The sequence below is a fragment of the Capricornis sumatraensis genome, chromosome 23, assembly GCF_032405125.1.
Source record: "Capricornis sumatraensis isolate serow.1 chromosome 23, serow.2, whole genome shotgun sequence".
In the NCBI taxonomy this organism is placed as follows: domain Eukaryota; kingdom Metazoa; phylum Chordata; class Mammalia; order Artiodactyla; family Bovidae; genus Capricornis; species Capricornis sumatraensis.
Window position 1 is genome coordinate 31,258,671 of NC_091091.1, and position 27,745 is coordinate 31,286,415.

At 36.1% G+C, this 27,745-nt stretch overlaps 1 protein-coding gene across 1 annotated transcript in view; it reads left to right on the forward strand.

Moving 5' to 3' along the window:
- Positions 1–21,373, forward strand: part of SMC3 (structural maintenance of chromosomes 3) — a 38,446-nt gene extending 17,073 nt beyond the window's left edge. Inside the window, exons 9-29 of the mRNA XM_068961716.1 lie at positions 176–351; positions 869–949; positions 1,175–1,339; positions 1,677–1,798; positions 2,879–3,092; positions 8,458–8,561; positions 8,742–8,841; positions 9,466–9,626; positions 9,952–10,093; positions 11,983–12,133; positions 13,883–14,035; positions 15,267–15,418; positions 16,184–16,342; positions 16,953–17,060; positions 17,571–17,679; positions 18,304–18,551; positions 18,642–18,854; positions 19,133–19,324; positions 19,478–19,655; positions 20,259–20,365; positions 21,003–21,373. Of these exons, the coding sequence (XP_068817817.1) occupies positions 176–351; positions 869–949; positions 1,175–1,339; positions 1,677–1,798; positions 2,879–3,092; positions 8,458–8,561; positions 8,742–8,841; positions 9,466–9,626; positions 9,952–10,093; positions 11,983–12,133; positions 13,883–14,035; positions 15,267–15,418; positions 16,184–16,342; positions 16,953–17,060; positions 17,571–17,679; positions 18,304–18,551; positions 18,642–18,854; positions 19,133–19,324; positions 19,478–19,655; positions 20,259–20,365; positions 21,003–21,074 (3,107 nt within the window). The 3' untranslated portion in view covers positions 21,075–21,373. The remainder of the gene's footprint in view (positions 1–175; positions 352–868; positions 950–1,174; positions 1,340–1,676; positions 1,799–2,878; positions 3,093–8,457; positions 8,562–8,741; positions 8,842–9,465; positions 9,627–9,951; positions 10,094–11,982; positions 12,134–13,882; positions 14,036–15,266; positions 15,419–16,183; positions 16,343–16,952; positions 17,061–17,570; positions 17,680–18,303; positions 18,552–18,641; positions 18,855–19,132; positions 19,325–19,477; positions 19,656–20,258; positions 20,366–21,002) is intronic.
- Positions 21,374–27,745: the final 6,372 nt, after the last annotated feature.

Below are 27,745 nucleotides of genomic sequence, written 5' to 3' on the forward strand. Positions count from 1 at the left end.
CTTTCCATAATAAAGCGTTTTAATTGCCATTTTAGTATCTTAGATTTGGTTACCACCTAATGTCAAAGAAGTAATGCTAAAGTGCTTAAGATTAAGTTTTACACAGTATATTTGAGAATTGATACTGCCTAAAGTTTTATTCAACTCCTTCATCCTTCTCCCATTTTTTTTTAAGAGGGAAAACGGGAAAAAATCAATGAGTTGTTAAAATACATTGAAGAGAGATTACATACCTTAGAGGAAGAAAAGGAAGAACTAGCTCAGTATCAAAAGTGGGATAAGATGAGACGAGCCCTGGAATATACCATTTACAATCAGGAACTTAACGAGACTCGTGCTAAACTTGATGAGGTAAAATACTTACCTTTGCCACTTGTTTAATTTTATTTTTATGAATATATTAAACTCATACTGTATTTATACTTTTCAATGATTTTTAAATACATACCTCAAAAATGTTAAAACTTCTTAGTGAATTCATTACTCAGCAAATTTACTCTGAGTCTACTCCAAGGAAAACGACTCACATGGTCCTTGGCTATAGTTGCATCTGAAATATAATTAGGTGGTGGTGTCAGGCAGACCAGGATGAGAAGAAAACAACTTTTAGGGTTTCACGAATTTCTTTCTTGGCTTTTTAAGGTGTATTTTGTAATTAGTATTGCTAACATTTTGTACAAAAACTTGTTTTAGGTAATGCTGAAAACTATAGGCATTTTCTATTTAAACCCAATACAGTTATTTTGGGGGAAATTTTTTTTTAAGTGAATGCTTGTTTTAGCAGATACTTGAAGATTTTTACTAGATGTTATAAAATATTGAACAAATCCAAAATGGGTTGGAAATCATAGCTTGGTTTTTTTTCCAGCTTTCTGCTAAGCGAGAGACAAGTGGAGAAAAATCCAGACAATTAAGAGATGCTCAGCAGGATGCAAGAGATAAGATGGAGGTAAGGTTATAAACTAGACTTAGGTTAACTATTAAGTTAACCTTTCTGTACCAGGATTATGGAATGGTAACTTCAAGTAGTGGTGTCACTGGGATTGAGTATTGGAAAGAGAGTAGTACTGAAAGTTGAAATAAGAGAAAAAGAAGAGACAAACCAATGGTGTCCTGATTTTGCTTTTGTATTTCTAGTTGTCTAACTTGTTTCTGTTTGATACTTTTTGAATAGGATATTGAGCGCCAAGTTAGAGAACTGAAAACAAAAATTTCAGCTATGAAAGAAGAAAAGGAACAGCTCAGTGCTGAAAGACAGGAACAAATTAAGCAGAGAACTAAATTGGAGCTTAAAGCCAAGGATTTACAAGATGAATTGGCAGGCAATAGTGAACAGAGGGTAAGTTAAAATGCTGAAAATGAAAGACATAAATGTTCAGGTGATTGGGAACTGCAGAGGACAATCGTTTCTGTGACAGGGGTGCATGCTTGAAGGACAGTCCTTTCTGTGACAGGGGTACATGCTTGAATTTTTGTAAAAAATTTGGCACATTAAAATAATTTGCATTCAAGTTGCAACTGAGTACTTTCAGTTACTTACATTTAAAAATTAGTTTTATGTTGCAGGATCAGTTTTCTCATAAATTCTTTTCATGAGAAAATATCCTATGCTAGATTTAAAAATAAGAAAAGTTTTTAAACAGATTACATTTTTACTTATCTTGTTTTATTTACAGAAACGCTTATTAAAAGAAAGGCAGAAGCTGCTTGAAAAAATAGAAGAAAAGCAGAAAGAACTGGCAGAAACAGAACCTAAATTCAACAGTGTAAAAGAAAAAGAAGAGCGAGGAATTGCTAGGTCTGGGACTCTTTTCACCAATTCTAATTTTCTACATGGTTCCTCTATAGAACCTTATTATGTAAAGAATTATAGGTTAGGAAGTTAGTAATTAAGGGCAAAGTTAAATGCCCATTTCAAAGTAACAGCCAGTACTGTGGGCCAGTATTAGTGTATGCATATTGCCTATTTAGAAGCCCTAGGTGATCCACAGTATCTTCACTATAAGTTTGACAAATTTAAGGCTCTAGGAAGTTCAGTAACTTGCCCATAATAATATAGCTAAAATTTGGACTTTGTTTACCCAAATTGTATCCTGCTGTGTGTTCATTCTGCCACCTTCTTTTCATACTTGACATCTTTTAACATCTATACGTTTTAGTTTCTGTCTGTAGATTGGACTTGCCAGTGTTCGCCGACTTCACAATTTAGTACATTATTGTGTTTTTATGCCTCATATGTTCATTTTAATGAAATTCCTGTTTATATCCTTTGTCCATTTTTTTCCTGATTTTTTTTTTCTTACTGTTTGATAGTATTGTTTTATGTTATCTGGGGGTTAATATTTGTCCTGTATGTTGTATGTGTTTTCTCTTGCCTTTTAACTTTTATAATGTCTTTCATTGTAAGGTGTTGAAAATGTTTAAATAATTAAATATAGTTGGAGCATTTTTGAAAATCCTGAGGTAGGGTGCTAGATTTGTCTAGGTTTAGTGATTAACCCAGACCAGGAAGGACCTTAAATCCTTAGAGGATGGGCTGTTTTACCTGAATTTCACAGTGATTTTGAAGTTAAATTAATGTTAAATAGAGCTAGTCCTAGAAGCACTATTAGATAACAGTTGCTTTTTATACTTAATTCCTTTTTTTTTTCCCCATGTGGGTTGTGGGGTCTTAGTGCCCTGGCTGTCAAACCCAGGCCCTCGGCAGTGAGAGCCCACAGTCCTAAACACTGGACCACCAGGGAATTCTCCTTCTTTCCTTCTTGTATGGAATTACAAAAATGGTTATTGTCTCTCTGTACTCTTGAGGTATTGATTGCAATTAAACTTGGTTATTTCCTGTTCTCCTTTTTAATCCATTCTTTTCTATCTTGTGTAGATTGGCCCAAGCTACCCAGGAAAGAACCGACCTTTATGCAAAGCAGGGTCGAGGAAGCCAGTTTACATCAAAAGAAGAAAGGGATAAGTGGATTAAAAAGGAACTCAAGTCTTTAGATCAAGCTATTAATGACAAGAAAAGACAGATTGCCGCTATACACAAGGATTTGGAGGACACTGAGGCAAATAAAGAGAAAAATCTGGAGCAGTATAATGTAAGAACTTCTGTAGCTGCTTTGTGAAATCTTTGAGTGTGAACATATGCAGGTTTATCTGTTTCTTTAAGTTTTATTTGTAAATAGTTTATCATAAAATACACAAGACAGATACTTAATTAGATAAGACCAGCACAGTTTAATATTATACATATGGTGGTTCCTTTTTTAAAGATTTTTTGCCATGTCAGTGAGTGTCATATAGATTAAATAAATTTAAAATATATTTTTTCTGAGTCAGCAACATGTACTTGGACTGTACACTTAACTTTAAGTGATATCATACAAATCTAAAATGACTAGTAATTTAAAATATTTCCTTTTTTATGTAATAATGTAATATTCTATCAATGTAATAACTTACTGCAGGATATATTTTGTTAACACATTGGTGATTTTATAACATTTTCTAAATGAATTAAACATTCACTCTGCATGTTTAGTTAGCATTTTCTTAAAAATTGAAGTAGAAGATAAAACCATTACTTTGAATAAGAAAGATTGTAAATTATTTAAAAATAGAGAGAAAAATGCTTTCTTAAGTGATACTTGCAGATATATATAGGTGATTGGAAGATGATCGAAGTGGTGAGAAGGGAGTGTATAGGACAGGGGTAGGGTAAGAATATATTTATTTATTTATATACACATGCCTAGAAGGAACCTTTTTACCTTACAAGGTCTTTACTGTTGATATGGTTGGTTTATCAGAAAAGTCACTGAAAACATAAAATCTTAAATATGTATACTTATATGCATTTCATGTATAATATTTACATGTATTTATATGTAAATATTTAAAGATAAGTGTATGCTTATGTACCAGTCTTTATTTTTAGACATTTTTTAAAGAGCATCTTTGGGTTCACAGCAAAATTGAGAGGAAGGTATAGAGATTTCCCATATACTGCCTACCCCCCACACCTGAATAGCCTTCTTTATCAACATTCTTCACTAGAGTGTATACCAATCTTGATGTAGAATCCAAAATATTTCTTAGGAATATGAGTAGTGATTGGCACTCCAAGGGGACTTTCGTGTTATGAGCTGCACGTGTAAATACAGTTCTCCGTAAAGTTGGGTGAAAACAATTCAGGATTCAATATAAGGTCATATATTGCATTTAGTCATCGTGCTTCTGTTACCTGCTTTAATCTGCATCAGCTCCTCGGTCTTTCCTTGGCTTTGTGACCTGACGTTGTGAATTACTGTTACACATGCATGTGTGCTCAGTCGTGTCCAACCCTGCGACCCCATGGACTGCGGCCCACCAGACTCCTCTGTTCATGGGATTTTTCAGGCAAGAATGCTGGAGTCAGTTGCCATTTCCTCCTCCAGGGGATCTTCCCCACCCAGGGATCAGAACCCATGTCTCCTGCCTTAATAGGCAGATTCTTTACCACTGAGCCACCATTTCAGTTCAGTTCAGTCACTCAGTCATGTCCAACTCTTTGTGACCCCATGGAGTGCAGCACGCCAGGCCTCCCTATCCATTACCAACCCCTCAAACTCATGTCCATTGAGTCGATGATGCCATCCAACCATCTCATCTTCTGTTGTCCCCTTCTCCTCCCACCTTTAGTAGTTCCCAGCATCAGGGTCTTTTCAAATGAGTCAGTTCTACGCATCAGGTGGCCAAAGAGTTGGAGTTTCAGCTTCAGCATCAGTCCTTCCAATGAATATTCAGGACTGATTTCCTTTAGGATGGACTGGTTGGATTTCCTAGCTGTCCAAGGGACTCTGGAGAGTCTTCTCCAACACCACAGTTCAAAAGCATCAATTCTTCAGCACTTAGCTTTCCTTATAGTCCAACTCTCACATTCATATATGACTACTGGAAAAACCATAGCTTTGATTAGACGGACCTTTGTTAGCAAGGTAATGTCTCTGCTTTTTAATATGCTGTCTAGATTGGTCATTACCTTTTCTTCCAAGGAACAAGTATCTTTTAATTTATGGCTGCAGTCACCATCTGCAGTGATTTTGGAGCCCCCAAAAATAAAGTCAGCCACTGTTTCCCCATCTGCCATGAAGTGATGAGACCAGATGCCACGATCTTAGTCTTCTGAATGTTGAGTTTTAAGCCAACTTTTTCACTCTCTTTCACTTTCATCAAGAGGCTCTTTAGTTCCTCTTCACTTTCTGCCATAAGAGTGGTGTCATCTGCATATCTGAGGTTATTGATATTTCTCCCAGCAGTCTTGATTCCAGCTTGTGCTTCATCCAGTCCAGCGTTTCTTATGATGTACTCTGCATATAAGTTAAATAAGCAGGGTGACAGTATACAGCCTTGACATACTCATTTCCCATTTTGGAACCAGTCTGTTCCATGTCCAGTTCTAACTGTTGCTTCTTGACCTGCGTACAGATTTCTTAGGAGGCAGGTCAAGTGGTCTGGTATTCCTTTCTCTCTAAGAATTTTCCAGTTTGTTGTGATCCACATAGTCAAAGGCTTTGGCATAGTCAATAAAGCAGAAATATATGTTTTTCTGGGACTCTCTTGCTTTTTTAGTGATCCAGTGGATGTTGGCAATTTGATCTCTGGTTCCTCTGCCTTTTCTAAATCCAGCTTGAACATCTGGAAGTTCATGGTTCACTTACTGTTAAAGCCTCACTTGGAGAATTTTGAGCATTACTTTGCCAGCATGTGAGATGAGTGCAATTGTTTGGTAGTTTGAGCATTCTTTGGCATTGCCTTTCTTTGGGATTGGAATGAAAACTGACCTTTTCCAGTCCTGTCGCCACTGGTGTTTTCCAAACTTGCTGGCATATCCAGTGCAGCATTTTCACAGCATCATCTTTTAGGATTTGAAACAGCTCAACTGGAATTCCATCACTTCCACTAGCTTTGTTCATAGTGATGCTTCCTAAGACCCACTTGAGTTCGCACTCCAGGATGTCTGGCTCTAGGTGAGTGATCACACCATCATGATTATCTGGGTTGTAAAGACCTTTATTGTATAGTTCTGTGTATTCTTGCCACCTCATCTTAATATCTTCTGCTTCTGTTAGGTCCATACCATTTCTGTCCTTTATTGTGCCCACCTTGCATGAAAAGTTCCCTTGGTATCTCTAATTTTCTGGAAGAGATCTCCAGTCTTTCCCATTCTATTGTTTTTCTCTATTTCTTTGCATTGATCACTGAGGATGGCTCTCGTATCTCTCCTTGGTCTTCTTTGGAACTCTGCCTTCAAATGGGTATATCTTTCCTTTTCTCCTTTGCCATTCACTTCTCTTCTTTTCACAGCTATTTGTAAGGCCTCCTCAGACAGCCATTTTGCCTTTTTTCATTTCTTTTTTTGGGGGAATGGTCTTGATCCCTGCCTCCTGTATAGTGTCATGAACCTCCATCCATAGTTCTTAAGGCACTCTATCAGATCTAATCCCTTGAATATTTGTCACTTCCAGTGTATAATCATAAGGGATTTGATTTAGGTTAGACCTGAATGGTCTAGTGGTTTTCCCTACTTTTTTCAATTTAAGTCTGAATTTGGCAATAAAGAGTTCCTGGCCACAGCTCCTGGTCTTGTTTTTGCTGACTGTATAGAGCTTCTCCATCTTTGCCTGCAAAGAATGTAACCTGATTTCTGTATTGACCATCTGGTGATGTCCATGTGTAGAGTCTTCTCTTGTATTGTTGCAAGAGGATGTTTGCTATGACCAGTGTGTTCTCTTGACAAAACTCTATTAGCCTCTGCCCTGCTTCATTCTGTACTCCAAGGCCAAATTTGCCTGTTATTCCAGGTATTTCTTGACTTCCTACTGTTACATTCTAGTCCCCAGTAATGAAAAGGACATCTTTTTTGGGTGTTAGTTCTAGAATGTCTTGTAGGTCTTCACAGAAACATTCAGCTTCAGGTTCAGCTTTTTCACCATTACTGGTTGGGGCATAGACTTGGATTACTGTGATACTGAATGGACAGCCTTGGAAATGAACAGAGGTCATTCTGTTTTTGAGATTGCATCCAAGTACTGCTTTTCGGACTCTTTTGTTGACTATGATGGCTACTCCATTTCTACTGAGCTACCTAGGAAGCCCATTATAAAGTACATATTATCTATTACCATATGCTGCTGGTGCTACTGCTAAGTCACTTCAGTCGTGTCTGACTCTGTGCGACCCCAGAGACGGCAGCCCACTAGGCTCCTCTGTCCCTGGGATTCTCCAGGCAAGAATACTGGAGTGGGTTGCCATTTCCTTCTCCAGTGAATGAAAGTGAAAAGTGAAAGTGAAGTCACTCAGTCGTGTCCTACTCTTAGTGACGCCATGGACTGCAGCCTACCAAGCTCCTCCGTCCATGGGATTTTCCAGGCAAGAGTACTAGAGTGGGTTGCCATTGCCTTTTCCTTACCATATGCACTTTTGTATTATATATTAGAGGTTTTTGCCCATTTAATTCAATTTTCAGTGACTCGTTTTTGAGTGTGTTCAGAACTAAATCAGTTTTTTAAAAGAACAACTTTTCCTAGTACTCATATCATCAGTTTATCTAATGTTTAATGTAATCAGTCACCTAAAAACAAAAACACACCAGGGAGCAAACAGAACTGATTCTGTAACCATAAACAGCTCAGCTGGTAGGACAAGTGACCAGGAGTAATATACTACTGGCCAGTGTGCTTTGGACTTTGGTCAGGAATGGAAAACAGATTGATTGAGGTAGTCAGTTATTTGGGAGTTTGTTAGTATAGTTTCAGTTGAGATAGCTACAGTCCTGCCTTGAAATAAAAGGCATTTTTATCTTGAGTTCATGGAAATATCAACCTCAACAGATGCCCGTTTTGAAAAAGCTTGGTGCTAAAACAGGACTTTGCAGTGAGAGGTTTTATTCATTCTTTTTCAAGTTTGAAATTATTTTTCAATATTTCAGTCACATTTAAGTGTATCAAAATGACCACTTGTGAGGGTGAACTCTTCTTTATATTGGATAGAGATGATTTTACAGTGCTTATTATATTGCGCAAAAGAGCCTTTTGCTTCTTAGTATGTTCCTAAATCTCTTGTGTTCTTGTGTGTGTGTGTGTGTAGAGGGGCCATGTGAAGAGTTTGCACTACAGTGTTTTGAGAATTTATTAATAAATTTTTTTCTTCTAAAATTCTAGAGTATATATTATAGAAGTAGTAAGGTCACTAATGAACAAATTAATTGTTTTGATACGTGTATGTGCTTGTTAAACCATCACCACAATTAAGATAACAAGCCTATTGATCACCCCAAAATGTTTCCCATATCCCTTGGTAATTCCTCCCTCTCTCCTTTCCTGGCCTCTTCCATCCTCTGGTAACAACCGAACTGCTTTCTGTTACTAGGGATTAGTTTGTATGAAATTAGATTTTAAATTTGAATTATTTTTATTTCCATAGAAACTGGATCAGGATCTTAATGAAGTCAAAGCTCGAGTTGAAGAACTGGACAGAAAATACTATGAAGTAAAAAATAAGAAAGATGAATTACAAAGTGAAAGAAAGTTAGTATAGACTAAAGTATGCCTTAATATTGTTGAGTAATGCTAGTTACTGGCTGTTAAATGGTCTTTAAATTATAAATTAACTATAGAAGTTTAATTTCAGTCTTCCCTCAAAATTGTATACTGTTAGCATATTGTCTTAATTTTAAAAGTGAAGACAGTCTATTTTTTATTGATTAGTTACTTGTGGAGAGAAGAGAATGCAGAACAGCAGGCACTTGCTGCTAAAAGAGAAGATCTTGAAAAGAAACAGCAACTTCTTAGAGCTGCAACAGGAAAGGTGGGTAGGGTCTTTCATTACCTCAGTTTGCATTGAGTCAGTTATTACTGCATAAGAATTTATTAGCTTTCAAGAGAAGAATGCAAATTAACTTGTCTTATAAATATGAAATACTGGATATAATTTAAGCACCCATGCTATTAAAAATAGCACTTTTGATTTCTAGATGAAGGGTCCATTTTTAATGCTAATCTCATGGAACAGAATCCATAATAACAAGGTGTTGCACATAGTTGGCATATTTCAAGGGAGTTGACCTATTGTTGGAGAAGGTATTTAATCTGTGGTATATTTTTTATTTTTTAAAATTTTTATTGGAATATAGTTGATTTACAGAGTTGAATTTGTTTCAGGTGTTCAGCAAAGTGAATCAGTTATATCTATAAGTATATCCACTCTTTTTTTTAGATTCTTTTTTCAAACAGGGCATTGCTGAGTATTGAGTAGAGTTCCCTGTGCTGTACAGTAGGTTCTTAATTAGTAGTCTGTTTTATATGTAGTTGTGTATATGTCAATCCCGATCTCCCAATTTGGTATATTTTTTTAATGTATAGAGTAATGGGGGCATTTTATATCAGCATGAGTGCCATTAGCAATATTTTACAATTTTTTGTTTCTGAATAGGCCATTTTAAATGGAATAGATAGCATAAATAAAGTGCTAGACCACTTCCGTCGAAAAGGAATAAACCAGCATGTTCAAAATGGCTATCATGGTATTGTGATGAATAACTTTGAATGTGAGCCTGCTTTCTACACATGTGTGGAAGTCACTGCTGGAAACAGGTGAGATTTGTTTTTTTGCTTGATGTTTTGAGTTTTTAAAGAAAAGAGGAACTAAGAATAACCTAAGAAACAACCTTTTGTAGTTTAAATATATCCTATTTAATATTCCAGTCCTCTTTTGTTTAATATTGCAATTAAATACATTGATGCTCAGTGTTTGTTCCTAGTTGTAGAAACTAGAACTTCTCCTTTTTGTACTTTCTCTCCCTCCATTGGGATTTTCTGAGTAGCCCTCCCCATACAAATTGGATTGCATAGAAAAAAGTAACTTGTTTGCTTAAATGTTTAAAGCACTTTGGACCTATCTCATTCTCTTTACATGTAGGTTATTTTATCACATTGTTGATTCAGATGAAGTCAGCACGAAGATTTTGATGGAGTTTAATAAAATGAATCTTCCTGGAGAGGTTACTTTCCTGCCTCTTAACAAGTTAGATGTAAGGGATACTGCCTATCCGGAAACCAATGTGAGTTGATGTGTGTTAAAGTCTGTCTTTCAATAAGTGTTTTTCTTGGTTTAGCACATGTTAGTGCACAACAAGCACTATACACTGTGGTTCACATGGTCTGTGAAGTAAACATTCCTTTCTTACCATAGAGGATAGTTAATGCTAGATGAGGAAAGGAAGGAAGACAGGTCACAGCCGTGACATAAACTGTTGCAAAATGTGCCAAGTGTTAAAATACATCATTACAGGATATTCTGAGAGTGTAACTCAGAGGACAAAATTAAGATTTAATAATTGGAGAATTCCCTGAGGAAGTATTTAAAGTAAATAAGATTTCTGAATATTCTTTTTTTTTAAACAGCTTATAAATTAGATTTAAAATATCTAGCAAGATGATAGGCTCTGAAAGCGTAACATTGCTCTTGTTATTAGCTGGTATGCTTTTTAACAGATTGAGAATGTTACCTAGACATCATCCTTGATAAAAATGTAATTGCTTTGAGGTGTTTGGCTTCAGAATGTTGATGGTAGTAGCAGTTATTTCACTGTTTTTTAAGGTTAAAGCTAAAACCCTGGGAGAATGAGCTACAGTTGAAGAGGTACAGTGAGAATCTTATGAGCTATTTAAGTGGTCTAGCTTTTTCTTTTAAATCTACAAACTATCTGAAATTTTGAGGAGGAGAAATTGAGTCCTAAATGTGATATGTAAGTAAAGCAAGTCACGAAAGAATGCATATAGTGCTGTCCCCTTTACGATACCTGAACAAAAGTAATCTTAGATGATAGGACTACAAGTGCAAGGAAGTGATCACCACAAAATTATACGAGTGGCCATCACCAGCAGGTAACCGTTGGAGATAACCACTGTGATTAGAAGAGGGCTACACTCATCACTTCTGGGCTTTATAGTAGTGTTTTGTTTCTTGTCCTACATGGTGGTTATATTGGTGTTTGCTTTGTAATTATTAATTTAAGCTTAACATATTTATTCGGAGAAGGCAATGGCAACCCACTCTAGTACTCTTGCCTGGAAAATCCCATGGACGGAGGAGCCTGGTAGGCTACAGTCCATGGGGTTGCGGAGAGTCGCACACGACTGAGTGACTTCACTTTCACTTTTCACTTTCATGCATTGGAGAAGGAAATGGCAACCCACTCCAGTGTTCTTGCCTGGAGGATCCCAGGGACAGGGGAGCCTGGTGGGCTGCCGTCTCTGGGGTCGCACAGAGTCAGACACGACTGAAGCGACTTGGCAGCAGCAGCAACGTATTTATTGCTTTTTTCTATATGTAGGATGTATTTCCTAATGTAAAAATTCGATTCGGCTAGTTGAGAGAGAAAAAAGGAAAAATAAATTCTATCTGAAAAAATATTTTTCTGAGTATCTAACTAAGGTTATATGTGTGTAGATTATTAGATGAAAATAAAATGAAAATATTTTGAGAATATACTACTAGTTTATATTTGTCTCTCCTGTGTGACAGGTGGTACCCTAAATGTTTCGCATTTATAACTCGCCTACTCTTAACAACTTCGTGAGGAAGCTACTGTCGTTACTGTAATTCTATAGATGAGTACAGAAGTTAAGCAACTTGTCCAGAGCACACATCTGAGAAGCAGAACTGAGTTTTGAACTTGAGCAGTCTGGCTCCAGAGCCACTGAGCTCTTTATCACTGTACTCTGAAAACCTCTATACTATTGAAAACCTGGATGACTTACATGAGTACAATTTCCAGGATATTTCAGTAGAATTATTTTTCTCACTTGTTCAGTATAAAAATCAACAGTTTTGAAATGTAAAGGCATTTTGTTTATTTGTATTTCAGAAAAATGTAATTTATAATTCTGATAACACATTTGAATTAATTGTGATTTCTTTGCTTGCTAACAACATACTTGTTTTTAGGATGCTATTCCTATGATAAGTAAATTGAGGTACAATCCCAGATTTGACAAAGCTTTCAAACATGTATTTGGGAAAACACTTATTTGTCGTAGTATGGAAGTTTCAACCCAGTTGGCCCGTGCTTTCACTATGGACTGCATTACCTTGGAAGGTTCGTAATAGTAATTACTAGCTTTGAACAAATAAATTCCTTTAAAAGTGTTTGAAAATTCATGTCCAGTTACTTCCCATTTTTAAATCCTGTTGGTTTATTCAAGTCAGAATTTAAACAAGGTCAACACTTTATGTTTAATTGATGTCTCATAAGTATAATCATTTAATGCATAGTAGAATTTCTTAACCTTTTTGACACCATGGACTTGGTTTGGTGAAGCCTCTGGCACCTTTTCTCAAAAATTTTTTAAATGTATTAAACAAAATACTTCGGATCACCAAAGAAACCAGTTGGCATGGTTATCACAGTATTTCTTTGACATAGTAATGTATTCTTTAAGATATTAAAAATGAGATTTAGCAGTGGACCTCCTGAATTTTATTTTGAGTGAAGGTTAAGAACCTCTGGTATATAGGTTCACTTGTCCTCATTTTCTGTTTTTTTTTTTTTCCCCCTATATGTTTACAGGGAAGCATAAACAGTTTCAGTATAGCACAGTTCTCCTGTTTTCCTCCCACCCCCAGAAATTCTTGCGTTGTTTTTTTTTCGTTCTTCTTTCTATTCTGTTTGCAGCAGTGATTTCCAGCATCCTGTCCTCCAGGTCACTTATCCATTCTTCTGCATCAGTTATTCTGTTATTGACTCCTTCTAGTGTATTGTTCATCTCATTTGTTCTTTAGTTCTTCTAGGTCTCTGATAAACATTTCTGCATCTTCTCAATCTCTGTTCTGTTTCTGAGATTCTGGATCATCTTCACTATCATTCTGAGTTCTTCTGGAAGATGGCCTCTCTCCACTTCATTTGGTTGTTTTTCTGGGATTTTATCTTGCCCCTTCATCTGGGACAAAAACCCTCTGCTTTTCTCATCCTGGTTAACTTTCTGTGATGTAGTTTTCGTTTTAGCCACTGTGGGACTGTGGTTCTTCTTGCTGCTTCCGTCTTCCCTCTCAGAAATCTTTTGTGTTGTGGATTTGTCTTACTGCTTCCTCTTTATTAGGTTAGGTTAGGCATTCTTGGCATGAGTGATGTGTACTTCTTACTGCGTGTCCCACTGTTAGTGATACCAGGTTTGACCTCTAGCAGATCTTGGTTGTAAAGGTACCTTTTCCCCTTTGTAAGTAATAAATGATATGTGGGATTATCCTTTAAGGACACGTGAATATCAGGTTCCCCCAAAAGTTTTTTTGCTAAGGGCTTAGCATCCTTTGGTGACCCTTGCCTGACTTGGTTAATACATTGAGGGTTTCAAAATGTTCATTCTAAAATTCTGTGATTGCTTCTATATTTATTAGCTGTCACTTTTCTGTAAAGAAAAGCCCCTTCCTTTTTTCCTTTTTATGTATTGCTGTGATTCATGGATTTTTTAAATTATTCAATGTTACCAAATTGCCGTTATTATTTTTGATTTTCATATTTCCAGTTATGGCCATTGGGAATTTCAAGCTAGGTTCTGTGTCTTGTTGACATGTTCCTGTTAGTCTTTAACACTTCTCTCCTTTCTGGCAAATGTTCAGGTTTACCTTATATTTTATTAACACTTGCACTTATGTTGACACTTACATTTTTTAAGTGCAAGTGTTAATATTGTAAAACAACATTTTTTCCGGGGTGGCTTAAACTCTTTTAAGTTCTTATTAAATAGGTAAAACCTTTAGATTAATCTAGTCATTTGATTATTAATCAATTTATTGTTGAATAAAGAAGTTGTTATACAGAATTACTAATTTCCTTATGTTTTATTAATAGGTGACCAAGTTAGTCATCGAGGTGCTTTGACTGGAGGCTATTATGATACAAGGAAGTCTAGACTTGAATTACAAAAAGATGTTAGAAAAGCGGAAGAAGAACTTGGTGAGCTTGAAGCAAAGCTCAATGAAAATCTGCGCAGAAATATTGAAAATATCTTTTTGTCTTGTGTTGCTGTAGAGAAGGAAGTGTGTTTTGGTTGGAATATAGAATCTTTTGAGTGTTAGATGTATTTTCACATATACAGTAGGGGGAAATATCCCATGTGTTTTATTTTGACTTTTATCTAAGCTTGTGTAGTATGTCCGTTTAACTTCCAAAAACAGGGAGAAAACTAAAAACCATTGTAATATCCTTTGCTTAAACTGTTACATAGTTAATGGCAATGAGTGTATTTCTGAGAGAAAAGAATCTGAGGAACACAGAAATTTAAGATTGTAAAGGGAGCTGAGGAGGATTTGTTAGACAATTATAGGAAGAAAACCAGGATAGGGTTTCAATGGAAGAAGAGTGGGCAGTATCAGGAATGCCACATATTACATAGAAGTTAAATACATAAGGATTGAAAAATGTCTATTAGGGGTTATTATCTTGAGTTTCAGATTTAGTATTAGTGGAGGAAATGTCCATCAAAATGCAAGTCTTAGTAACCACGGTTCTTTCCATTCTTTCAGATAAAAATGGTTTTCTGTGAAAAGTGACTAGTTGGGCTCACAACTAATGTCCATTTTCTTAAAATAACCATGGTATAAGGCAAAAGTGCTTTGTGTATATACCTTGCATTATGTCACACAATATTCAATACAGGTACTCAAGCAGTGAAAATAATTATTTTTACTGCTTCATTAGGATATTTTTATTGAGACTGGCACTTTAAAAATTGTGAGTGTATAGCTTCTTTGTCATCAGTTGGAAGCAAGAGCACAGAGAAGAAGGTAAATAAGCGTCTTAGCTTTGACTGTGCATACTTTGAGATCTGCCCAAATTTGGCGAGCTTTGAGCACAGAGCCTGGGAAAATACGTGAATACTCCTCTTCACATCTAACTCTCTTATATAGTGCTTTAGGCATAATGGCTTATATAGTAAATACTTGAGTGAAAAATATATAAATTTTAAAATGTGTATCATTTAGCTTCCTTTAGGACTTTCCCATGGTTTTTTTTATTTTTTGTGCAGCAGTTGGTAAAATTGTATGTTATTTTGAGAGAGAAGTGGGTTAAAATGTTTAAAGCTTCTTTTATGACTGAACAGACTTGACATAGTATTTAATTCTGTGTTGTTATGGTACTTAAATTTGGGGAAATAGCTTAATCTAGGGATAAAGAAAAGGAAGGGGATACAAGTTAATAGACACTGAAGTGAATTTTCCTTAGCCTTGTATATGGATTAATAATGAAATTGATCAGCTGATGAACCAAATGCAGCAAATAGAGACTCAGCAAAGGAAGTTTAAAGCATCTAGAGATAGCATATTATCAGAAATGAAGATGCTGAAAGAGAAGAGGCAGCAGTCAGAGAAAACCTTTATGCCCAAGGTTCGTAAATACGCTTTTTAAGAATATATTTAGTTATATAGATGTGGGGTAGACTATATATTGTGTAGGTTATATAACATACACGTATGTTCCATTTTCATTTAGGCCCATACTTTGGGTATCTGCATGTATCTTTATCACACTTTTACTCATGAGTACTCAAGAGTCTACTTTTGTAGGCCAGATTCATATTTTCCAACTTCATTAAGCAAGTAGGCATTTTGAGCCATGCCGTAAAAGTATTGTCCGATAGTCAGCCAGGTACCATTTGTGTCTATAAATGCTATTTATGGATTTATTTGACTGTATTTTGTCCAAATTATATTAAAATGAGTTAGAAAGTGAGCTGTTACTGCTATTACAAATGATGATATCCATTGGTCTCATAAACATGAGCAGTTTTGACAAAAACAACTAATTTTGTACATCAATTATACTAAAACAACAAAGTTAAAAATGTAGTGTATATACCCACCTTAACATTCTAGCAACTTCTTTCTGTTCTTATGAATATGCATAATTTTTATATAGTTTGACCATGGAATATGATGTATTTATTCCACACATCCTAACATTGCATCATAAACATTTTTCTTGTTGCTGCATAGTTCTAATTAACAAATGTAATGGGCATCTAATATTTAATTGAGACAATATTATTTAAGCTCACTTTAATATCAAATATAGATGGTCTTCAGTATTTCACTACTGTAAGTGATACACTGGCTAATACCATTACTAATAAATGGAAAATCTGTCATACAGCAACGTAGCTTACAAAGTTTGGAGGCAAGTTTGCATGCTATGGAGTCCACCAGAGAATCCCTGAAAGCAGAACTGGGAACTGATTTGCTTTCTCAACTTAGTCTTGAAGATCAGAAGAGAGTAGATGCCCTGAATGATGAAATTCGCCAACTTCAGCAGGCAAGTACAGTTGACAGAAAAAAAAAATTTGTTGGTAATCATCTGTTGTGAAAGGTGTCTTTCTTGCTAGTAAAAGAGTGTGAAAAAGATATTGAGAAAATATAAGATTGAGACTTCCAGTATCCATTAAAGTAAATGAGGTTTTAGTAAGTTTTTGTAAACCTTATGATAGGATTGTATAAGAAATCTTCATTTTCTTTCATCTTATTTAATGCCTATTTGTCATTAGTAAAATCGAGCTTGTTAGCTTTGCTATATTTATTGATCTGACCATCTTTACATATTTAAAAAGTTTTGATTAAACATTTTAATAACATTTGATTCTTAAATATAGATGTAAATAATTAACACTAAATTCAGAAAGTGAAAAGCAGGAAAAGAAAAATATTTTTGGTAGTATGCCTTATAAAAAGAACCAGGCACAAAAATAGCCTTCTGGATAGATAAGAGAGTAGATGAAGAAAATAAAGGTCTTTATGGAAAGGTATAAAACTCTTGTTTCAGCTCATTTGAACACAAGTAATGGAGACAACAACAGATTAACAGCATTCCTTATGTGAAATGTGCATGCCTATGTACACAGACAATTTGTTTTTCTTTTTTCTTCTAGGAAAACAGACAACTACTGAATGAAAGAATTAAATTAGAAGGTATTATTACTCGAGTAGAGACTTACCTCAATGAGAATTTGAGAAAACGCTTGGACCAAGTAGAACAGGTACGTTCTCTTTGGGTGGTTTCTTGATGAGCATAACCTTCTGAATATGCTTACGTGAGAGGCTCTGATTTAGAGTATGGACTCTGGGGACAGAAAGACTAGCAGTCTGACTACCTGCCCTGGCTTGGAGCTCTCACACTGCCACCTAGTGTCCTGTGTTGGTCAAGTAATTTGATATTTCTAAGCTCCAGTTTCCTCTTGTGTAAAAGAAGCATAGCAGTATGTTTTGTGTGATGATCTGGCACATTCTAGGTACTCAGTAAATATTAGTTACAAATATTTTCTCAGTAGTGGTCAGATGCTAAGAAATATTTTAGTCATTAATCATTTTTTTCCTGCTTAATGGATACCTTAAGTATTTACAACTATTTAAAGTATGTTTTTTGGTTTCCTTAAGTGTTTATTCAAACATATCAACAGCTATATAAACATTGGCAGTCATAACATTTTGAAACTAACAAAGTTTATATTTTTATGGCTTAATGCTCCTGTGTTCCTTTTGTGTTATAGGAACTCAATGAACTGAGAGAGACAGAAGGGGGTACTGTTCTCACTGCTACAACCTCAGAACTTGAAGCCATCAATAAAAGGGTGAAAGATACCATGGCAAGATCAGAAGGTGAATTTTTATTTTGTAAAAATGTTTTTGATATCTAGTTAAATTTAGCTTATTCGTTTTATAAGACCGTGTATTACAAAATGACATACCCAAATAGGCAAAAGCATGTACCAGAAGTTTTTGTCATAAATAGTTTCTAGTGAACAGTTTACGGTGTTGATTATAGTCACCTTCATTTTATTGAAATGTTTGTGGCAGTTTTTAAGAGACCATACATTATTAGTTTCTTGACAAAAGCATGGAATAGCTGAATCAAGTTTGTTGACACTTAATTGCTGAGAAGAAAATTATTTTAGGTTTTTATAAACATTGAATAATAAAAACTTTATATATGAATGGCTTGTGTACACTCCCAATTTTGTTCTGAATTCTTTCATAAATTTTCACAGGAAAATTTAAACCTATTTATTTTGATAGATTTGACCATTAAAATCTTTGGTCAGATAACACCTTAAAATAGGTGTTATGGGGAATTCCCTGGCGATCCAGTGGTTAGGACTCCCTGCTTTCATGCCAAGGATCTAGGTTCAGTCTCTGGTTGGGGAACTAAGATCCTGCAAGCCGCATGGCTCAGCCAAAATACAGTAAGTGTTATGGCCTAACTTGGTTTTCCCCCCATTTTAGATTTGGACAATTCCATCGATAAAACAGAAGCTGGAATTAAGGAGCTGCAGAAGAGTATGGAACGCTGGAAAAATATGGAAAAAGAACACATGGATGCTATAAATCATGATACTAAAGAACTAGAAAAGATGACAAATCGACAAGGCATGCTGCTGAAGAAGAAAGAGGAGTGTATGAAGAAAATCCGAGAACTTGGGTCACTTCCTCAGGAAGCATTTGAAAAATACCAGACACTGAGCCTCAAACAGGTAAATCTAGTTTGTTTTAAATATGAAATCTCATTACAAATTTTCCTACATGTGAGTTTATTTATATGTTTTTTTTTTTCCTCTTTATAGTTGTTTCGAAAACTTGAACAGTGCAACACAGAATTGAAGAAGTACAGCCATGTTAACAAAAAAGCTTTAGATCAGTTTGTAAATTTCTCGGAGCAGAAAGAAAAGTTAATAAAGCGACAAGAAGAGTTAGACAGGGGGTACAAATCAATCATGGAACTGATGAACGTACTTGAACTTCGAAAATACGAAGCTATTCAGTTAACTTTCAAACAGGTATGTTTCTGTTTGTAGTTAATACACAAGCTAAAATCTTCAGATACTTAGTTTATCATTCAATTTGTAAAGATTTTAAAGCTTTTTATCCACTGATAATTGTTCTGATACTTAAAGACATCCAGTATATACACAACTCTTACAAAGATTCAATCTGTTATTCTTGTTCTTAAGATTAAAAAATAAAAAAAATTTTTATTGCTTTTAAATAATTTTTGTCTTTGTTTTAAAAAGTACATATTCCATTTGACACCTATTTATATATTATTCATTTTAAGGTATCCAAAAACTTTAGTGAAGTATTCCAGAAGTTGGTCCCTGGTGGCAAAGCTACTTTGGTGATGAAGAAAGGAGATGTGGAAGGCAGTCAGTCTCAGGATGAAGGAGAAGGGAGTGGTGAAAGTGAGAGGGGCTCTGGATCACAAAGCAGTGTTCCATCAGTTGACCAGTTCACTGGAGTTGGAATTAGGGTAAAATAACTTTATATTCAATTTTCCTGAGAGCATTATCATAGTGGAATATTTTGCAAATCTTAAATTGGTACACTGTATGCAACTTAATGTTAAGAGATGATGGAGATTTTACCCCTTTGAAATATTAACTCTAATTAAATATTTTCTTAGGTGTCATTTACAGGAAAACAAGGTGAAATGAGAGAAATGCAACAGCTTTCCGGTGGACAGAAATCCTTGGTAGCTCTTGCTTTGATTTTTGCCATTCAGAAATGTGACCCTGCTCCTTTTTACTTGTTTGATGAGATTGACCAGGCTCTGGATGCTCAGCACAGAAAGGCTGTGTCAGGTACAGTTTTGGTTTCATAGCTTCATAGTAACTTACTAGAAATGATAGCTTGCCTCTTTTATCATATATTTCTTGCTGCCTGAGGTATCTGGGGAGACTAGACAGGGTATTATTCAATAAAATAATTTCTCTTTTAACAAAGTTTTTAAAATTTAATATTAGACTACAAAGTGTAGTTCTATCAGAAACATGAAACGATTGAAAATCCAACCCCAGTTAAGCTTTTATACAAACATCTCTCCTTTTAAAACTTGTTTTTCATAAACAGATTTGATTCTGTTTTTAAATAATCTATACCTGTTCTTTAATAAGTTCAAAAGATTTTGGGGGAGTGGGTAGCAGGAAAAGGTTGCTCTGGATGAGAAAAATTTACATTGCTCTGATACTATTTCTAATCCTATGTTAGAAATGCTGCTTTTATATTCTGTAACTAAGATATCAGTGTTAAAGGTTTATGCCTAGCTTAAGAAACAAATTGATGCTTTCTGTAAATGTATGCAAACAGGCAGTTTTAAATTTTAGGTAGGATTAAAGATCATTGCTTTTTAAATTTTTAGTTCTGCTGAGAAAATGGTTTTGTTAAATTACTCTTTCTTTTTATAGATATGATTATGGAGCTTGCTGTACATGCTCAATTCATTACAACTACTTTTAGGCCTGAACTGCTTGAGTCAGCTGACAAATTCTATGGTGTGAAGTTCAGAAATAAGGTAAAATTTTTTTACATGAAGTTTAAGTTCATATAGTATTTAATCCATTGTATCTGTTCAATTCTTTTTTTGTTGTTACTTAAGTCATGAGAAAAAATTCAGAAACTTGTTGCTTATTGGATGATGATATCTTTGTGAAAAAAACTTAAAATGTTTATGAAGCTTATCAGGGTTTTTTTGGGCATTCATTGCATAGTTTTATTTTCATTGGCATTAAGAGACATTGTCCTCCTCTCTAGTCTATTTAGTGCTTATTTAATGCACAGTCTGTAACATTTACATACATTGATTTATATTTGGTTAGACCACATGGCTCTTCCAGGTGTTTTCAGCCTTAAAATTCTTTGAAATAGCAAAGTAATAAAAACTGAACAAAAATGTGGTTCAGATATTTAGACGTGAGTACTTATCTGTATCTTCAGAGCATTAAAATGCAGAATATTTTTTAAACTCCTGTGTTGAACAAACAGCATTAAAATAAGGGTTTTATCAGTCAATGTTTTACAGTCAGTTGACTTGAAATATGCAATTTATATAGGTAATTGGCTGTATTTTTAAAATATTACCATATCCAGTGGGAACACTGATAAGTTTCTTTACCATCTAACAGATGCTGTTTTTCATGCTTATCCTTCAGGTTAGTCACATTGATGTGATCACAGCAGAGATGGCCAAAGACTTCGTAGAAGACGATACCACTCATGGTTAGTTGGGAAACACTGCCCGTTGGTCTGGAAGATGTGTAAAGTAATGTGATCCTTTTACCCAGGAACTGTAAATTTAAACCTCAATATCTGATCATTATTAATAGTTTTCAGCTTAGAGTATACATAGTCCTTTTATATTTCTGTCATTGTATTTTATAACATACTCTGTAATGTTACATTTCTATTCATAGTTTAAGGATTTTATTTCTCACACAACTTTTTGTAAAGTGTTCTCCTGTTTTAAATCTTTTAAAATGTGCTAAATATTGTTTCCTAATTATTTTATCAAGTGTATTGCCTCTTTTATAGCTTCAATTAAATAATTGGTTTTATGACTAACTGTTTTATGTGGCTTTTTATTTATAGTTGTATGATTGGAAACAAATTTTTCTTAAATATCTGCTTTTTGTTTTGCTTAAGAAAAGGTCTGCCTTCACCTAAAAGAAGATTTTTAAAATATGGTTTAATATTCTGTTGAATTGCAATATGATTCCCAATCCTGGCTGTTTGTTTAAATCCATGGGAGGGAGCTTTTAAAAATGTAACACCGCTTGAGTCTTTCCCTAGACCATTTGAATCCAAATCTCTAAGGAATAGAGTCTTGGTCAATGTTAATTCTAAAGTTCCGTAAGGTGATCCTGACTCTCAGTGAGGATTAGAAACCCTGCTATAACTCATTGTAACTGTCCTTTAGAAAGTATTTTTAATTTAAAATTGCAGTGTGTTTAATAGAAGTTAGGAAGAGTATCCAAGAAATTGAGCTGTAAAAGTTTGTAAATAGTTTGGAAAACCTTGTTATTGGAACATTGGTCTTTTCCCAAAGAAGAGCTTTGTAGTTTATTGTGTTTTTAAATTGCTTATTGAGGTAATTCATACACCGTAACATTCACCCTTCAAAACAGTATAGCACAATTCAGTGCTTTTTAGTTTATTCACAGAGCTGTGCACCCATCTATACAATCAAATTTTAGAGCATTTCGGTTACCCCAGAAGTAACACTGTACCAGTCAGCAGCCACTCTCCGTCTCCGTTTCCTCTTACTAGTCCCCTGGCAACCACAAATTTATTTTATGGATTTGCCTATTCTGGACATTTCATGTAAACAGAATTGTACAATATAGGACCTTTTGTGACTAGCTTCCTTTATTTAGCACGTTTTCAAGGTTCATTTATAGTGTAGCACATAGCAGTATTTGATTCCATTTTATTGCTGAATATTATCCCATTGTATGATCATACAGTTTGACTCATAAAGGACATTTGTTTGAACTGGTCAGGTCCATTTATACTTGGATATTTTTTTCAATATAGTTACCTGTATTTTCATTTTATGGATCATTTCCTTTGTTTTTGAGGCAGAAATAGCATTACTTGAATTTTCAGCTCTAAGGGGAAGTCAGCACCCCTAACCTTTCTGTTGTTCAAAGGTCAACTGTATACTGTGTTTAATCATTCATTCATTAGTTGGACATTTGGGTTGTTTCTACCTTTGGCTATTATAAATAATGCCTCTGTGAACATCTATGAACAAGTTTTTGTGTGTTTTCGTTTTTCTTGGGTATTTACCTAGGATTGGAATTGTTGGGTCATGTGGTATGTTTAATATTTTGAGGAATTGCCAAACTTTTCCAAAGGAACTGTACCATTTTACATTTCTACCAGCAATTTCTGAGGGTTCTAATTTTTCCATATCCTCACCAACACTTAATCTCTCTTTTTGCCATAGCTGTTCTTATGTGAAGTGGTATCTCGTTGTGGTTTTAATTTGCATTTTCCTGATGACTAATGATATTAAGCACCTTTTTATGTACTTACTGGTCATTTATGTGTCATCTTTGGTGAAATGTCTATTCACATGTTTTGCCCATGTTTAAATTCTGTTAACTCGTGTTCTTATTATAGAATCATAGTTTATATTATTATAGGATACTAATAACAGAAGTGGGAGTTTTTAATATATTATGGATACAAAAGTCCGTTGTCAGGTGTGTGACTTGTAGATATTTTCTCCCAGCCCTTGTCTTTTTACTTTCTTATGATATCTTTTGAAGCATAACATTTAAAAGAAATAAACTCATTTGTCCAGATTTCTACTTGAGGAAATTTCCTCCTAAGGCCTCCAGTCAGATTGGACTAGGGCCCACTCTTTCCAGCCTTACTGTAACTTGATCACCTCTTTAAAAGTCCTGTCTCCAAAACAGTAGTGATATTTGGAGGTAGTGGGGTTGGAACTTAAATGTGTGCATTTGCTCATGGGGGTTGGGGGGATACAATACATTGTGTGCAAGAGACACAGGTTTGATCCCTGGGTCAGGAAAATCCCTTGGAGTAGAAAATGGCAACCCCTCCAGTATTCTTGCCTGGAAAATCTCCATGGACAGAGGCGCCTGGTGGGCTACAGTCAATGAGCCCACAAAGAGTTGGACACAACTGAGAGACTGAGCGCACACAGGTACAGTAGATTGTTTATAGTTATACCATAATATAACTGATCTTCCTAAGAAAGAATTTGGTTCAAGAAATAGAATTCTAAGACCCCATTCAAAGGGTTATGTAAGCACAGTATCCTTCTAACATTCCTAAAATGTTTCTTAAGCATGTCCCCAGGAATATTCACTATAATCACTGCAATGGTGACTGCAACCATGAAATTAAAAGACACTCCTTGGAAAAAAAGTTATGACCAACCTAGATACCATACTGAAAAGCAGAGACATTACTTTGCTGACTAAGGTCCGTCTAGTCAAGGCTATGGTTTTTCCAGTGGTCATGTATGAATGTGAGAGTTGGACTGTGAAGAAAGCTGAGCACCGAAGAATTGATGCTTTTGAACTGTGGTGCTGGAGAAGACTCTTGAGAGGCCCTTGGACTGCAGGGACATCCAACCAGTCCATTCTAAAGGAGATAAGCCCTGGGATTTCTTTGGAAGGAATGATGCTAAAGTTGAAACTCCAGTACTTTGGCCACCTCATGCAAAGAGTTGACTCATTGGAAAAGACTGATTCTGAGAGGGATTGGGGGCAGGAGGAGAAGGGGACGACAAAGGATGAGATGGTTGGATGGCATCACCGACTCGATGGACATGAGTTTGCGTGAACTCCAGGATTTGGTAATGGACAGGGAGGCCTGGCGTGCTGCGATTCATGGGGTCATAAATAGACACGACTGAGTGACTGAACTGAACTGAATGGACATTGAAGAACCAACTCATTGGAAAAGTCCCCAGCATCAGGGAAAGGTTGAGTGCAGGAGGAGAAGAGGGCAACAAAAGTTGAAATGGTTGGATGGCATCACCGACTCAATGGATATGAGTTTGAGCAAAATCGGGAGATAGTGAAGGACAGGGAAGCCTGGCGAGCTGCAGTTCATTGGGTTGCAAAGTGTCGGACTTGACTGAGAGACTAAACAACAACAAATGGAGACTGAGTGGTATATAGTTTATGATCTATAACTTGGCCCTGATATAATCAAGCCTCCATAGTAAAGAATTTGGCAGGGATTTTACAGGCATGGCATCATTCTAGAACTTGCTAATCTTAAGCATCTCCCCAAGAGTGTAAATGAGACTTAAGTGAGTTTATAACAGTAAGTACCTAAACACTGAAACTATATAAATGTAAAACCCATTTTCCTTTCTATATCTCATCATTTTTATATTATGTAATTTTTTTGTCTCTCTCTACACACCTTATAGGATCTTAGTTGCCTGACCAAGGATTGAACCTGGGCCCCTGACAGTAGAAGGATGGAGTCCTAACCTAGTGGACCACTAGGGAGTTCCTCATAAATTATTCTTAATGAACAGAAAAATGTGACAATCCTGGAATATTTGGCTAACCCAGAAACTCAGAGGAAGGACAGAAATTCACCAAAGGAATTAGCCAGTGATTCATAAATCTAAAAAGGGTTTCTCTCTGTTCTGACTTTTCCACTCTGAGATTTTACTATTTACAAAGTACTAATAGATTGGAATAGTGTGTATGTTACATGTAGTTTTGAAGAATATGGCATTTTTAGGTCACCTTACCAGCCAGACTTCCACAATTAACATTTTTGGGCATTTCCTTCAAATTTTCATGCAAAATTTTACAGTTAGGTTTATACTGGGTATATAATTTTATATCCTGAACTTTTCAGTTAGTAATACAATATGAAACATTCCTCCTTAATCTCTTCAGAAACAAAATTTAATAGCCACAAAATTCTGTCAGAAGTAGCCTAATTTACTTAAATATCTCCTATTGGATGCTTAGATTGTTTCAGCAACAGTGCCAAAAACGAAACCCCCAAAATGAGCATTTTTACCCAGAACCCTGGAAATTAATTTTCTCAGGATAGAAGGCTGTTTAATTTTTTGCACCTTTTTTTAAACACATGAAATATGGAATGATTAGCTCTTTGTCCTCCCTGGTTAACTGAAAATAGGGGAGCTGTTCTGTACAGTGTTGATTGGTTCTCCATGTTACACCCAGTAACGGATTTCAAAGGGTGAGTCACCACCATCTTCTGTTTGATCAAAACCTTTCCCTCCCTACCCTTCTCCCCTTTCCTTTAGCTCTCACATATTTGGGTGCACTCTGATCTCTTGTCTCCCTGAACATCCTAGGGGGCTGGGTTACTCCTGGCTGCCAGTCTTCTCTGCATGAAAGATGCCAGTGTTGCTCCATAAATCTGCCACCTTGTGGCACTTGGTCTCCCCTTCCTAGAGACAGAGAGTCTCCTGGGTTCAAGAGCCCTTGTAGCAGCCAGTAACTGCACAGGGATATGAGGCAGCATAGAGATTAGGGTTTCAAGGGAAACGTGGATATATTTACTCCCCCAAGTCATCACATTGGCTGGTATAAGTCTGTTAGCATTTGAATGTTATCTTTTATGGATTCTGTGTGGTTCAGACCAGTGCCTGGCATGTTGCTTACATAATACACAGTCAAGTGTGTGGTGATACCAAAAAATTTTTTGTTCATTAAAAATGATGGTTATATAAACTGGTAAGACAGAAATACATATAGGTGAGAGCGGAAAAGAAAACAGAAAGTTAAACGTGAAGAACACGGATGTAAGACCAAATTGTTTGGAACTAAGGCCACCTGATGCGAAGAGCTGACTCATTTGAAAACACCCTGATGCTGGGAAAGACTGAGGGCAGGAGAAGGGGATAGCAGAGGATGAGATGGTTGGATGGCATCACCAACTCAATGGACATGAGTTTGGGTAGGCTCCAGAAGTTGGTGATGGACAAAGAGGCCTGGTGTGCTGCCGTTCATGGGGTTGCAAAGAGTCGAACAGGACTGAGCGACTGAACTGAACTGCAACTGAACTGAAGGCCACAGAAGCGGTTATTGTGTAACATAGGGAAGGGATCATGTTGCTTCTAAGGCAGAAACCTGCTAGGAGAGGTTTTCTTTTTAAAATAGGAATCTGTCATGCCACCTCAGAATTAGAAATAATAATTGCGTAAGATTTTTGGTAAGTTAGAGGTTTGCTGCAGCTGTGCTTTGCTCCTGATAGTCTAAATCCCAAATTAGTTCATTTATTTCCAGAACCACTAGAGGGGGCCCTTCCCACATGCCAACCCCTCCTTTTTTCAGTCTAGTTTTCAAACTAGTTTCCTCTTTAGTTCCTTATTACTAGAGTTTCAGGAGCAATGAGAAGGTTGAGGTGTGCTATTTTTGAGATTTCCCTGTTGCAGAAGTTTGAGCTAAGTGTTAACTGCTTGCAGTTCAGTGATAAACTGGATGCCTTCAGCCAAGGTGGCTAGTGCTTGCAATAGGTTGTATTGTTGCTGTTTAGAAAGCTATGCTGCAGATATTTAACAGAATCTTGTTAACAAAATGGCAACCCCTTCTTGCAATAGCCCTACTTGTTTCTCCTCAGAGCAGATTTTTTTTTTTCTGTTTGTGACTTCTGAATCCTGTAGACCCAGAAGAGACTGTCTTCATTTCCCCTGTTTTCTGCTGCTGACTTTCACCTTGCATCCCTTAATGTAAACATCTTCACCTATGACATTGCATTTCAGTCTACCATTTCATCATCATCCCTCCAACACAACTCTGAGTCAGAATCAGGGCCTCTTACATTCTCTCACAGAATGATGACAATACTTGCTGGTTGGTTTTCTAAGAAACCTTCTTAGCACTCCAGTAGCCTTGGAGAAAGTACTATTATCCCTCTTACGGATTTTCCCAGAAGTCCAGTTTCCACACTGCTGAAGAATAAAGTGTTCATCCTCTTGGGAAGCAGGTGTGAAGGAGCACGTGTGCCTGCTTGTGCACACGCACGGCCCTGCCTTCTGTTCCTCAGCTGGAGTCAAACAGTGACCTTAACCTTGGCCCCCCCCTAAAGCTACATCTATGACTCTGAGGCAAATAACGTGCTAGCGTGGCCTTACAGTGGCCTGGAGTTTTTAAGGAACAAGTAGAGAAATAAGCAACATGGTTTTTTACTTCTGAGGTAAGAATGTCTTGTCTTTCATCTCAAGTGTGAGATTAAAGCTCTGGAACCTTCAAGAAAGAGAAACAACTGAAGCTGCATGCCAACGAGGTCTTCCCAGTGACGTTTTGCTTTCTTTCCTTTGTGGACATAATCCTGGAGTGTCTGCTGTCTAACCTCTGTCCTTGGCTGGATATTAAAAAGAAATGTTTGGGGACTTACCAGGCGGTCCAATAGTTAGGAC